This window comes from Trichechus manatus, unplaced genomic scaffold, assembly GCF_000243295.1.
Source record: "Trichechus manatus latirostris isolate Lorelei unplaced genomic scaffold, TriManLat1.0 scaffold00071, whole genome shotgun sequence".
Lineage (NCBI taxonomy): Eukaryota > Metazoa > Chordata > Mammalia > Sirenia > Trichechidae > Trichechus > Trichechus manatus.
This window is the reverse complement of record NW_004444007.1, coordinates 7,550,071-7,564,106: the sequence shown is the minus strand read 5'-3', so window position 1 is coordinate 7,564,106 and position 14,036 is coordinate 7,550,071. Positions and strand designations below refer to the sequence as shown.

At 37.8% G+C, this 14,036-nt stretch overlaps 1 protein-coding gene across 1 annotated transcript in view; it reads right to left on the bottom strand.

Annotated features, from left to right (window-relative positions):
- The window catches only part of ARHGEF38 (Rho guanine nucleotide exchange factor 38), a 175,476-nt gene that overhangs the window by 55,160 nt on the left and 106,280 nt on the right, over nucleotides 1–14,036 (bottom strand). Inside the window, exon 6 of the mRNA XM_004380204.2 lies at nucleotides 2,292–2,491. Coding sequence (XP_004380261.1) covers nucleotides 2,292–2,491 — 200 coding nt within the window. The remainder of the gene's footprint in view (nucleotides 1–2,291; nucleotides 2,492–14,036) is intronic.

Below are 14,036 nucleotides of genomic sequence, written 5' to 3'. Positions count from 1 at the left end.
CCCAAACCTGTTGCTGTGGAGTCGATTTCGACTCATAGCGACCGTGTGGGACAGAGTAGAACTGCCCCATAGGGTTTCCAAGGAGTGGCTGGTGGATTGGAACTGCTGACCTTTTGGTTAGCAGCTGAGACCTTAACCACTGTGCCACCAGGACTCCAAAAAATATGATAACAACCATTATCCACCTCCTAGCTTTGTGAAATCCTAACATTTTGCCCTATTTGCTTCCCATCTTTTTACTAAAAAAAATAATAATGATAACACTTGAAGCCTCTGTGATTCCATCTTTTATCCCCAGAAAGAATTGATACCCCAAATTTTGGGATCATTACAACTGTATCTATTTTTTACTGTGTAGCCATATAATACATAGTATTATTTTTAATGTTTTCAAACTGTATTAAAATGGTACCACACTGCACATATTCTTCTGTAACTTGCTAATTTACTTTTTTAACTTAATGATGTGTTTTTGAGGTTAATCCAAGTTGATATATGTACTTTTAGTTAATTCATTTTTATCTTCTCATGATATCATAATTTATCCATTACATATCATAAATATATGTATACATGTATATATGTATATATACGTAAGGATCCTTGGTGGTTAAGCACTCAACTGCTAACTAAAAGGTTGGTAGTTCAAACCCACCAGCTGCTCTGCAGGAGAAAGATGTGGCAGTCTGCTTCTGTAAAGATTTACAGCCTTGGAAACCCTACGAGGCAGTTCAGTTCTACTCTGTCATAAAGAGTCACTATGAATCAGAATCGAATCAACGGCAATAGGTATGTATATAGATCTTTATTATCTGGATAAATATAACCCATTTTCAATTTTTTATTTTTATTTTTTGCTATTATGAACTATGCTAGTTACTAGTACATGCCTCATTGAGCTCGTGTGCCACTGTCTCTAGAGCAAACACCTAGAAACAGATTTTCTCTGACTTGGGTATGTTCATCTTCAATTTTACTAGATATTGTCAAATAGGTTTCCAAAGTGGGGTTTCCAACATACATTCTTATCTGCAGTTTGCGATTCAGCGTTTACTATTACCTATTTCAAAACATTTTTGCCAATCGTTAGGCTTGGCGTGGTATCCTATTGTGAATTTAATTTGCATTTCTCTGATTACTAGTGAAGCTTAACATTTTTAAATATATTGATATTTCTGTGATTGCTTACTTATTATTAACCCTTTCTCTATTAAAATATCTTTTTATTAATGATTTAATATCAATAATTCTATATTCTGGGTAGTAGTCCTTTGTCTGTGGACTGTCTTTTCATTATGTTTATAGCGTCTTTTACTCTGTAACTTTTCACTCTTCACCCTATGACTTTCAATATAATATTAATTTATTAATACAAACACATTAATTCTTTAATACAAAGCTAGAAAACAAAAATAAATGAAGTGGTTGGACCATTTAACTCTAAACTACATGCCATTGCTTTAATGTCTAATTGTGATTTAATCTTAGAAGCACAAAGCCAGTTAAGAATTTTATGGACATATATCCCACTAAGAGAGGCCCTATGGTCTGGCCAGGCCTAAGATAAGCTCTGAGCCTAATGCACTACTGTATCTGGAATATATAAGAACCATGTAATTATCCCTCCTCTTTTGAAATCTACATTTTACTTTAGAAACTAATTTTAGGTCTTAGCTTACAAATAGTAATAAAAATAATTGCAATAAATAAAATAACACATAAAATACAATAAATTTTCAAAACACAAAAAGCAAAGTAACAATAACTTAAAATTGTAGAAACCAGTATACTTGTTCCGTTCAATGGAGCAATTACTGCTGAAAAATCTCCATTCTTTGTGTGCCAGGACCAAATGAGCCTGATGTACTAGCTGGGCCTCCTCACCTGGTCTGTGCCTTCCAGGCAGGCCACTTTCCCTCTCTAGGTTCCTGCTGCTGCAACCAGCTGCCCATGTCTCCTCCTTACCACAAATACCACCAGTGACTGGAGGGCTATATGTGCTATGGGTATCTTCAGCCCACAGATATGTTACCAAGTCTACAGTGGTCAAAAGAGGCTGAATATGTGACTGTTTGATCAGAAATTGTCATTTTTTGGCTTCATGGACTTCTCCTGGACCTAGCTGGCAAACAAAACCATGCTGTCCTCCCCAGCCCCTAATGCTCGACATCAAGTGATCGTGTTCACTGCAGCTGCTATAACAACTTAGACCTTTCCTGATTCTGAGTCTCTGAAACATAAACAGAACTCTCCATTCATGGAAACACCCAGTACATCATACCTCTTCTTACCTAAATCTTTCCTTCTTTTAAGTTCATTGATGTTTACGTTAATGTTTCTCACAGCAGCAAAGGCATCCTCCAGTGCTCTGTAATCTGGGTGAGAAGGAGGGGTAGAATTCCGAAGTTCACACAGTAATAAAGGGTATTTCATCACACGTTGAATTGGTTTGATCATCAAAGAGCCCATGTCCAATAAGTTTGGTTTGCCTCTATAATAGAGATAAATAATGGTAATTTCAAAACAGTTTGCTTTATTAACTCCTTTTCTTTTTATTATGAACTCTGAAACTGTTTTTCTCTTTTTTTCCATTTGTCTAAATAAAATTTCTAAATGAAAGCAAGAGCAAAGGATGACAGAAAGAAATCGTTGAAAATTCCTATGATTAAACCAAAACAAAAGAAAACCAATTTGAGTATATCTGTCCACCAGAGGGGATTCGAAGCATGATTTTCACCCAGGTTCTACTTACAGTTCTTTATAACAGGCTATAATAATAGTGGGAAACAATTTCAGAATGTATTGACAACCAAGGAAAGTGCCTTTTTCTGAAGCTATTTTTCTGATTGTTAGAGAGGAAAATAAACTCAGTAAGCAAAAATATAAACAGATGACTTGCAAAGTCCAGCCAAAAGAAAGTATTGTCCTCTCTCTTCCACCAAATTGAGAAGTTGCATTCATAATGTTTCAGAGGTTCTGCTCCAGTCCCCAAATAGCTTTAAAATAAATATGGTGTGTTTTCTAAATCTTGCTATTCTCATCGCTATCACTAACCATTGCTGTCTCACAATGACTTTCCATGTGGAATTCTTCTTAGCCAATAAATCTCCAAATGGCTATACAAGAAATGAGCAGTTTCTCCTGACTCTTCCCTCCTTTAGGAGCCTCTGAGAAGAGCGATATCCAGCTAAGCAAGCAGGTCACAGGAAGTGAAGATGCTGGGAGCTTGGTCATACCACTGTCTAACCCCTGTCATTCATCTTTCAGCCTGCAGGCAGTGGTTTCTAAAAGCCTGTTTATGTAAAGAAGCAAATAAAAGGACACTGTAGATTAGAAAAGGAGCTCTGGTGGCACAGTGGTTAAGCGTTTGGCTACTAACCGAAAGGTCTGCAGTTCAAGCCCACCAGCAGCTCCACAGAAGAAACCTGGCAGTCTGCTTTCATAAAGATTTACAACCTTGGAAGCCCTATGGGGCAGTTCTATTCTGTCCTATAGGGTCGCTATGAGTCAGAATCAACTCCACAGCAGTGGGTTTGGGTATAGATTTGAAAATAATCATGCACACAGACACACCGAAACGAAAACAAAGAAAAAAACCAAATCCATTGCCGTCGAGTTTATTCTGACTCATAGCAACCCTATAGGACAGAGTAGAACTGCCCCATAGGGTTTCCAAGGAGTGGCTGGTGGATTCAAACTGTCAATCTTTTGGTTGGCAGCTGAGCGCTTAACCATTGTACTACAAGGGCTCCACACATACACCAGTCACTCTCTGTCACACCTTTCCATTTTTTCATTATAGGGCTTACTACTATCTGGAACCATCTTGTTAACTCTAAAACTTCTTTACCAATTTCTTATCAGTTTCCCCTTCACCACTCTATCTCCAGCATGGCATATGGTAGTCTGTCAATGAATGTTTGTAGACTGCGACAACAGATTTCTCAGATCCTCTGTAATATGCTGTCATTTTATATTGAACAAATTTCCTCCCCCCAGAATTGCTCAGATGGCCCTGGATAAATGACTGAGAGATTTTATTCACATTCTGAGAACATAATGACAGCATAATAAAGATAGACTGAAGCAAACTGGAAGACATTTTTTTAAAGGAAAAACAAAATAAATATTAAAGGTTTGCAAGGGAGTAGAGTTACTTTAATATGATTTATCTTGTATTTCCTACCCATTTGCACCAAATCTATTAGGGAAGAGAGAGAGAGAAACAGAGAAGGAGGAAAGATAGAAGGAGAGAGGAGAAAAAGGATGGTGGGAGAGAGAAAAGTTATTGATTTCCAAGAGCATTAAGTAAAGTGGATTGGAAAAAATGCAAATCCACTATCAGTACTAAAAAATAATGATTAGCAACATATTTTGTAACTGATGGTAAGTTAGTAGCAACACCCTTAAATATTAAGTACAGCATTGTGTTATACATCTTAAACAAATAGATTCCTCAACAACGTAACACTTCAGAACCCTAAGTAGAAATAATTCCCCTTGAAGACAGCACAACTTATACAAGGCAAGGTCATAGAGGCTCCATAGACACATCCAAACTCCCTGAGGGACCAAATTGCTGGGCCAAGGGCTGTGGGGACCATGGTCTCAGGGAACATCTAGCTCAATTGGTATAACATAGTTTATAAAGAAAATGTTCTACATTCTACCTTGGTGAGTAGCATCAGGGTCTTAAAAGCCTGTGAGCAGCCATCTAAGACACTCCACGGGTCTCACTCCTTCGGGAGCAAGGGAGAATGAAGAAAACAAGATACAAGGGAAAGATTAGTCCAAAGGACTAATAGACCACAACTACCAGGGCCTCCACCAGACTGAGTCCAGTACAGCTAGATGGTACCCAGCTACCACCACTGACTACTCTGACAGGGATCACAACAGAGGGTCCTGGACAGAGCTGAAGAAAAATGTAGAACAAAATTCTAACTCACAAAAAAAGACCAGACTTACAGGCCTGACAAAGACTGGAGAAACCCCGAGAGTATGGCCCCCAGACACCCTTTTAGCTCAGTAATGAAGTCACTCCCAAGGTTCACCCTTCAGCCAAAGATTAGACAGGCCCATAAAACAAAATGAGACTAAGGGGGTACAACAGTCCAGGGACAAGGACTAGAAGGCAGGAGGGGACAGGAAAGCTGGTAATAGGAAACCCAAGTTTGAGAAGGGAGAGTGTTGACATGTCATGGGGTTGTTAACCAATGTCATAAAACAATATGTATACTAACTTTAATGAGAAACTATTTGTTCTGTAAACCTTCATCTAAAGTACAATACAAAAAATTTTTTTTTTTAAAAGGAATAATTCCCCTAAATAGGAAGCAAGTTAGGGATATGGAAATAATAACCTGATCAGATGTATATTGTATATATGAACATGATCAGAATTTCTTCTGAATTTTTCCTTTGATTATCACCAATCATTAGTGTATTTAATCTTTTAACAGTCACTAAAAATATAATAAAAATATAAATGTAATGAAACATTTCAATCAATTAAGATCCAATTTTATTAACATATTTTATTAGCATGGTCTATTCTTGTATACAAGAATGATGAGACTTGCTTGCTTACTTTGGACATGTCATCGGGAAAGACCAATTGCTGGAAAATGACATCATGGTTGGTAAAGTAGAGGATCATCAAAAATGACGGAAACCCTCATGAGATGGGTTGACATAATGGCAACATCGACTGACTCAAACATACCAACGATCATGAAGATGGCGCAGTACCAGGCAATATTTCATTCTTTTATAAATAAGGTCTACATGAGTCAAAGCCTGCTTAACAGCAACTAATAACAAATCCTTATATACATAGTTTTCATTTTTAATTACAAAAAAACCTCAGATGTATTAAAGGATATATTTGTCTTTGAATGGCCTTCCTTTTTTCCTTATCAAGATATATCAAAAAAAACAATCCAGTACTGTTTGTTATGCCCAAATCTTACCATTGATTCTTTTTCCATCACTTTTTGGCATCCAAGCTCCATTCTTTTCCTTTTATGTTTCAAATGACAATAATAACAATTACAAATGGTTATTATGTCTCCTAAAAGCATCACAAATGCAGATCTTATAAAATGCTTTTACAAAAAATGGGAAATCTCCTAGGGACTTTTGTCTTGAGACACGCATTTTGGACAGTTGCCCAAATGATAAGAAATGATACTTGGATATCATGTCACACAGACAAGCAATATGGTAGAAAAGAGAGAATGTGTTACAAGATAATGGCACTCTTGGGCATTCAGTGTCACAGAGTGACCCTCCATCTAGTCCCACCTAGTCAGATTAAGTTCTGATTACCATACAAGGCAGATGTGTCCACTGTGTGATATAACATCTCTCAGACAGCCAGCCAGTTACCACATGCCTCCAGCATAGTGAGTAACCAATTGTGTAACCATTCCCCATACACACTGAACTGAAAAGTAATGTGGTTACTAATTTGTAGATCTGTTTCATCATTCTCTGTCTTATCATGAATACTTTGGCAACTATTCGGTGCCATAAGTAACTACACTTATCTCGTTTCAAATTATTATTGGGACTTATCAAAGTCAAATAAACACAGCTGACTTTGTTCTAGCAGCAGTTTTACTGTAAAGAACTGCACATCAAACATAAGAAGACAAAATTGTTGCACCATGAAACTAAAAATGACAGCTAAACATTGAAAAAACGTGTGGTGGAAAATGGAAAAAATCAGATATTAAACACTGAGGCACATCTATCTTTCTTAATTAGTGCAAGAAAATAAGAGGAAGGAAAAACAATCAGATAACTACTGATCATAAAACCAGAAACCAAACCCGTCGCCGTCCACTTGATTCTGACTCACAGCGACCCTACAGGACAGAGGAGAACTGCCCCGTAGGGTTTCCAAGGCTGTAATCTTTACGGAAGCAGACTGCCACATTTTTCTCCCCTGTAGCAGCTGTTGAGTTCAAACCACTGACCTTTCAGCAAAATTCCCCAATTTTATGACCCTGAGTATCCTAAATTTAATATTTCCATTACAATAGCCACAAACTACCTATACTATTATTAAATTTTTCCAATTACTCTCCTTTTAAAAACTCTTTATACTAACTCTCCTTTTAAATTAACTTAATTTTAAAGAAAACTATACTTTGGCACACAAATAGTAAATACCACTTGTCATGAATAGAAGACAGCTCTGAAAATAAATACATCACCATTAACAAATGTTAGAACATGTAAAGCAAATGAATGAATGGAAACTGATGTAGCAGACCAGAGAGAACCAGTAATAAGAAGAGGCAATAATTTAATCAATCCACCAAAGATTCATGTATTAGAGTTACCAGGAACCTGTGGAAGTAGGGATTGAAGGGTGTGGGGGTAAAAGAGGAAGGATTAGTTAAAGGCTTATTTAGGAAACAGCCTCATCTTTAGGATGCTATTAAAAAAAAAAAAAAAAAGAATGGGGGAGAGTCAATTTGAAGGACTAAGAAAAAGCTCTTGGAAATTAAAAGGAGAATAGCACAAATAGAAACTCAATAAAAACATTGGAAGAAAATGTTGAGTTGAGGAGCTTCCCAGAGAAAAGAGCAAAAATACAAAGGGATAGAAATAGAATAAAACTATAAAAAAATTAGAAGACTAGTATATGAGGTTCAAAATCTAAATAATAGGAGTCCAAGGAAGACAGAACAAAGCAAATGTGGGGAGGAAATTATTAGTGAGATAATTCAAGAAAAGGACAGAAGTTAGAAGGTAGGAAGAACTCACTGACTACCCAGCACACTGGATGAAATGAATTCACATCTTGGAATTCATGAAAATTCAGACCCGTGAGGATAAAGAGTAGATCCTACAGTTTTTCAGAGAAAATAAACAGGCACAAAGAAATGATCAGGAATCAGGATAATCTTCAAGATTCTCAATAGCAAAACTGAAAGCTAGAAAACAAAGAAGAATTACCCTTAAATTCTCAAGGTAAATGATTTCCAACTTTGAATTCTATATCCAGTGAAACTATAAATCAACTGTGAGGGTAAAATAAAGATATTTTAAAAGTAAAAGTTCTCAATTTTTATTTCCCATGCACTCTTTAAGGAAGAGAGGAAATTATTGAAGGATATACTCTACCAAAATGATGCAGAACCTATACAGGAGAGAGGCAAAACGAATCTCCAGAATGATGGGAAGGGAGTTCTAGAAAGACAGCTGAGCCCAGTGCCGCCAGTCCAAACTCAACAGATCAGCAGTCTCTTGGAGAGGCTTTTTCAGGGAGATGAAATTCAGAGTATACCTGTAGTGAGGTGAATGGTGGCCTCCCGAAAGATAGGTCCACACCCTAATCCCCATAACCTGTGAATGTGGCTTTATTTGGAAAATGGGTCTTGGCAGATGTAATTAAGTTAAAGATCTTGAGATGAAATCATCCTAGATTGTCCAGGTGGGCCCTAAATCCAGTGACAAGTGTCCTTAAAACAGACAGAAGAGAAGACACAGACACAAAGGTGAAGACTATGTGAAGACAGAGGGACAGACTGAAGTGATACAGCAACAAGGAATGACTGGAGCTATGAGAAACTGGAAGCTGGATGAAGCAAGGAAGGCTTTGCCTCTTGAGCCTCCAACACTTTATTGTTCTGTTTTTTTATTGTTGTAGTTTAAGTGAAAGTTTACAATTCAAGTTAGTCTCCCATACAAAAATTTACACACACGTTGTTATGTGACCCAACTGCTCTCCCTACACTGTGACAGCACACTCCTCCCCTCACCCCCAATTTCCCACATCCATTCAACCAGCTCCTAACCCTCTCCGCCCTCTCGTCTCACCTCCAGACAGAAGCCACCCATTTAGTCTCATGCATCCACAGGAGCCAAGAAGCACACTCTTCACGACCATCACTCCAGATCCCACAGTCCAGTCCAATCTCTGTCCAAAGAGCCGGCCTCGGGAATTGTTCCAGTTCTGGGTTGACAGAGTCCAGGGGCCATGCCCTCTGGGGTTCCTCCCGTCTCAGTCAGACCATTAAGTCTGGTCTTTTTACTAGAATTTGAGTTCTGCATCCCGGCCTTCCTCCACTCCATCAATGACTCTCTGTTGTGGTCCTTGTTAGGGTGGTCATCAGTGGTAGCCAGGCACCATCCAGTTCTTCTGGTCTCAGGCTGATGAAGTTTTTAGTCTATGTGGCCCTTTCCATCTCTTAGGCTAATACTTTCCTTGCGTCTTTGGTGTCTTCATTCTCTTTTACTCCAGGTGGTTGGGACCAATTGATGCATCTTAGATGGCTGCTTGCTAGCTTTTAAGACCCCAGGCGCCACTCAGCAAAGTAGGATGCAGAACATTTTCTTAATAAACTTTGTTATGCCAATTGACCTAGATGTCCCCTGAAAGCATGGTCCCAGACCCTTTCCCCTGTTACTCCGTCCCTCAAAGTGTTTGATTTGGAAACTTCTTAGCTTTTATTTCGTCCCATTGTGCTGACTTCCCCTGTAGTGTGTGCTGTCCCTCTCTTCACCTAAGATAATTCTTGTCTACTATCTAGTTAGTGAATAACCCTCTCTCTCCCTCCCCACCTTCATAACTATCAAAGAATATTTTCTTCTGTGTTTAAACCTTTTCTTGAGTTCTTATAATAGTGGTCTTATACAATATTTGTTCTTCTGTGACTGACTAAATTCACTCAGCATAATGTCCTCCAGATTCCTCCAAGTTATGTTTCACAGCTTCATTGTTGTTCTTTATCATTGTGTAGTATTCCATTGTGTGAATATACCATAATTTGTTTCTCCATTCGTCCTTTGATGGGGACCTATCCATCTTTTTGCTATCGTGAACAGTGCTGCAATGAACATGGTTGTGCATATATCTGTTCACGTTATGGCTCTTATTTCTCCAGGATATATTCCAAGGAGCGTGATTGCTGGATGATATGGTATTTCTATTTCTAGCTTTTTAAGGAAGCACCAAATCGATTTCCCGAGTGGTTGTAGCATTCTACATTCCCACCAACAGTGTATAAGTGTTCCAGTTTGTCCACAACCTCTCCAGCATTTAGTATTTTGTGTTTTTTGGATTAATGCTAGCCTTGTTGGGGTGAGAAGATATCTCATTGTAGTTTTGGTCTGCATTTCTCTAATGGCTAATGATCATGAGCATTTCTTCATGTGTCTGTTAGCTGCCTGAATGTCTTCTTTGGCAAAGTGCCTGTTCATATCCTTTGCCCATTTTTCAATTGGGTTATTTGTCTTTTTGTTGTTGAGGTTTTGCAGTATCTCGTAGATTTTAGAGATTAGACGCCGATCAGATTTGTCATAGCCAAAAATTTTTTCCCAGTCTGTAGGTTGCCTTTTTACTCTTTTGGTGAAGAGTTTTGATGAGCATAAGTGTTTGATTTTTAGGAGCTCCCATTTATATCTAGCCTCTCATCTGGTGCTTGTGCGTTGCTACTTATGGTTCGTATTGTGTTTATGCCATATATTAGGGCTCATAGCATTGTCCCTATTTTTTCTTCCATGATCTTTATTTTTTTCGATTTTATATTTAGGTCTTTGATCCATTTTGAGTTAGTTTTTGTGCATGGTGTGGGGTATGGGTCTTGTTACAGTTTTTTGCAGATGGATATCCACTTGTGCCAGCGCCATTTGTTAAAGAGACTGTCTTTTCCCCAGTTAATGGACTTGGGAGCCTCCAACACTTTGTTTTCAGACGTCTGGCCTCCAGAACTGAGGAAGTATGAATTTCTGTTGTTTTAAGGTACCGAGTTTGTTTGTTATGGCAACCCTAGGAAACTAACACAGTACCTAATGCATCTGATTCTCTTGAAAGGTGACTTAAATAACTGACTGCGAGTTTGGCATTAATGATTAAGAAAAACTTAGAAAATTTTAAAAAAGAAGAGGAAGACAGTTGTTAACTCCTGGAAAATTTATCACTGTTTCCTCCAAGGTTCAGCCCTGAAATATTTATGCAAATATAATAATTCAAACACTGATTATTGCTCTAACTAAAATTAGAGTATAACTATATAAGGAGAATGGAGAGATGGAAAGGATATGTGTGCATAGTGGAGATGAGGATAGGAAAGAGAGATAGAGTCTTGTCTTTCACAGGGGAACGTCAATTGATACTACCTACGAAGGAAAAACCAAGAATATTTTTAAAGTCATGGAGATTAATACCAAAATAATCAGCTAAACGATGTGAAAATGCTCTAGTGAGGGACACTTAGGAGTAGGTAGGAGAATCAGGAAGGAGCCCTGCTGGCACAGTGGTTAAGTGTTAGGTTGCTGACTAAAGGTCAGCAGTTCCAATGCACCAGCTGCTCCGCGGGAGAAAGATGTGGGAGTCTGCTTCCATAAAGATTTACAGCCTTGGAAACCCTATGAGGCAATTCTACTCTGTCCTACAGGGTAGCTATGAGTCAGAATCACCTCAGTGGCAATGGATTTGGGTTTTGGTTTAGGAGAATGAGGACTACTATTTTTATTAATAAAACTTGCAAAACAGACTCTGTAAACCTTCAGTATGTGTAATTTTGGCAAAAGAGAAACTTAAAAAAGAAAAGGAAACATTTAGGAATACTCAAGAAAATTCTGCAAGAGTACTGAGTTGTGAATAGTCACACTTAATATTAAAATATACAATAAAGCTACAAAATGAAAGCAGTTTAGAAGTGGCACACATATAGACAGATCAGTAGCACCAACTAGAAAATCAAGAAATAGAGACAAATAGCTATGGAAATTGAGTACGCACATGGTAAATGTAACATTCCTACTCAGTGGGGAAAAATAAATTATTCAATATCCAGGTGTTGGGATAATTAGGTAGCTATATAGAATACATAATAAAAACGGATTCCTATATCACTCTTTCTAGCAAAATAATATCCAAATAGATCAAAGATTTAAATGTTAAAAATGAAACAATAAAAGAACTTCAAGAGAACATGGGATAACACTTTAAAAACTAATCTTGGAGTTGGTAAAGCAAGACAAAAATTCCAAAAGCCGTAATAGAAAAAAGTAATAAATCTTCTACTTAAAAATTTAGCTTGGCAAAACAAACAACAAGAATAAAAAATTTAGCAAAGTTAAGACACAAATGACCAATTGGATATATACTTGTGGCATACATAAAAAAATACTAATTTAATATAGTCAACAGCCCAGAGTGGTCAGATTTTCTTCTTTTTCCCCCAAAGAGGCCATAAATTTAAAGTTTTGTGTGAATATCCACGTTTTTAAATACTGACAATAATTCAAATTTAGAATACTGTGTTGGCCAAAGGAAACTCATTTTAGGGAGCCCAGCATGGGCCTCAAGTCTAGACAAACACCCAAGTAGAATCCAAGGTGAGCTTTGGGGCCTTTAAGGACCTGTACCAGTGGGCAGGGCAGAATAAGAATTCTTCCTGGTTGTCACAAGGTCATTCCTCCAAACAAATATTAGTTCTCAGACACAGTACTGTCTGGCGCCATACTAAGAAAGAAAACCATTTTCTTAAATGCAGAGAATGTGACAGACTGCATCATGCTTTTTATACCAAAATGCAGAACCATAACAGTCTCTGCCTTCCCTGCAGCTCAGCTTCCAACACATCTGAGAGGCCTTCCAGCCTAAGAAACAGCATCCATTACAGAACCGTTGATTGCTAGACCCTACAGTAGCTTTGAAATCAGCTCCTTTTCTGTACCTAGGCCAAATCGTAACCCTAGGCAGTCCTCCTCAGAAGGAGGGAGGCAATATGAAAACATGTGATTATCTTGCATAGATAACCCTTACCCAAGGATGAGTGTGAGGTGAGAGTAAGGGTCCTATGTTTGTGTGTGTGAGTACTCATGTGTGCATGTGTGTGTATACTTGTGTGTGTGTGTGTGTGTGTGTACTTGAGTGTGTGAATATGAGACAAAAGGATGTCTAGGTCAGTGTTTACAATTGTTAATCCTGGATGATGGAATGAGCAGTGATTTTGCTTTTCTTCTAAGGAGCCCAGGTGGTGCAGTGATTAAGTGCTCAGCTGCTAACCAAAAGGTCAATGGTTCGAACCCACCAGCTGCTTCTCAGGACAAAGATGTAGCAGTTTGCTTCCATAAAGATTTACAGCTTTAGAAGCTCTATGGGGCAGTTCTACACTGTCCTACAGGGTCACTATGATTTTCAATATTTTTAATTATATCTACAGTGAAACTATATTTGTTTTATAAATGGGAAAAAGGACAATAAATGCTACAAGAAAAATTTAAAGTTATTACAAACAAAAAATTATGGGTAAGTACGATCAACTAGTAGGTGAGAAAGTCCAGCAGAGGGAAGAGCAGACTCATGTTTCTTGCCTCATACTTACCCTGTCTAGAGTCCTACACCGAAAGCAGAATCATAAAGGAAAAGATTGATGGGTTTGACTACATAGAAAATTAAAACCATACAGATAAAAACAAAACCAGAAGCAGCCACAAACAATGTTACAAGCCAAATGATAAGCTGGAAAAATTATTTCTAGCATATAAAACAAAGGGCTAATATACCTGCTAATTATAGAGCCGTTACAGATCTATTAGAAAAAAGACGACAATCTCAAAAAAAAGTGCACAATCACTTAAAAAGACACTTCATTAGAGAAGCAATATAAATGGCTAAAAATATATAAAAATGCTCAAGATAATGAATAATGCAAATTATAACAATGCAATACCATTTTTGGTCTATTGTATTGGCACAAATTATACAGATACAAATACTCACTGTATCAAGTGCTGGCAAGTGGTAGACAAATGGAAAATTCAAATGTGGGCAGTAGAAATATAAATTAGTTTAACTTTGCTGAAATTTTCTGACAAAAAATATCAAAGGCCATGGGAGCCCCATAGACACATCCAAACTCCCTGAGGGATTGCATTGCTTGGTGGAGGGCTCTGGGGACCATGGTCTCGGGGAACATCTAGCTCAATTGGCATGACCCAGCTTATAAAGGCAGTGCTCTACATTCTACCTTGGTGAGTAGTGTCTGGGGTCTTAAAAGCCTGTGAGC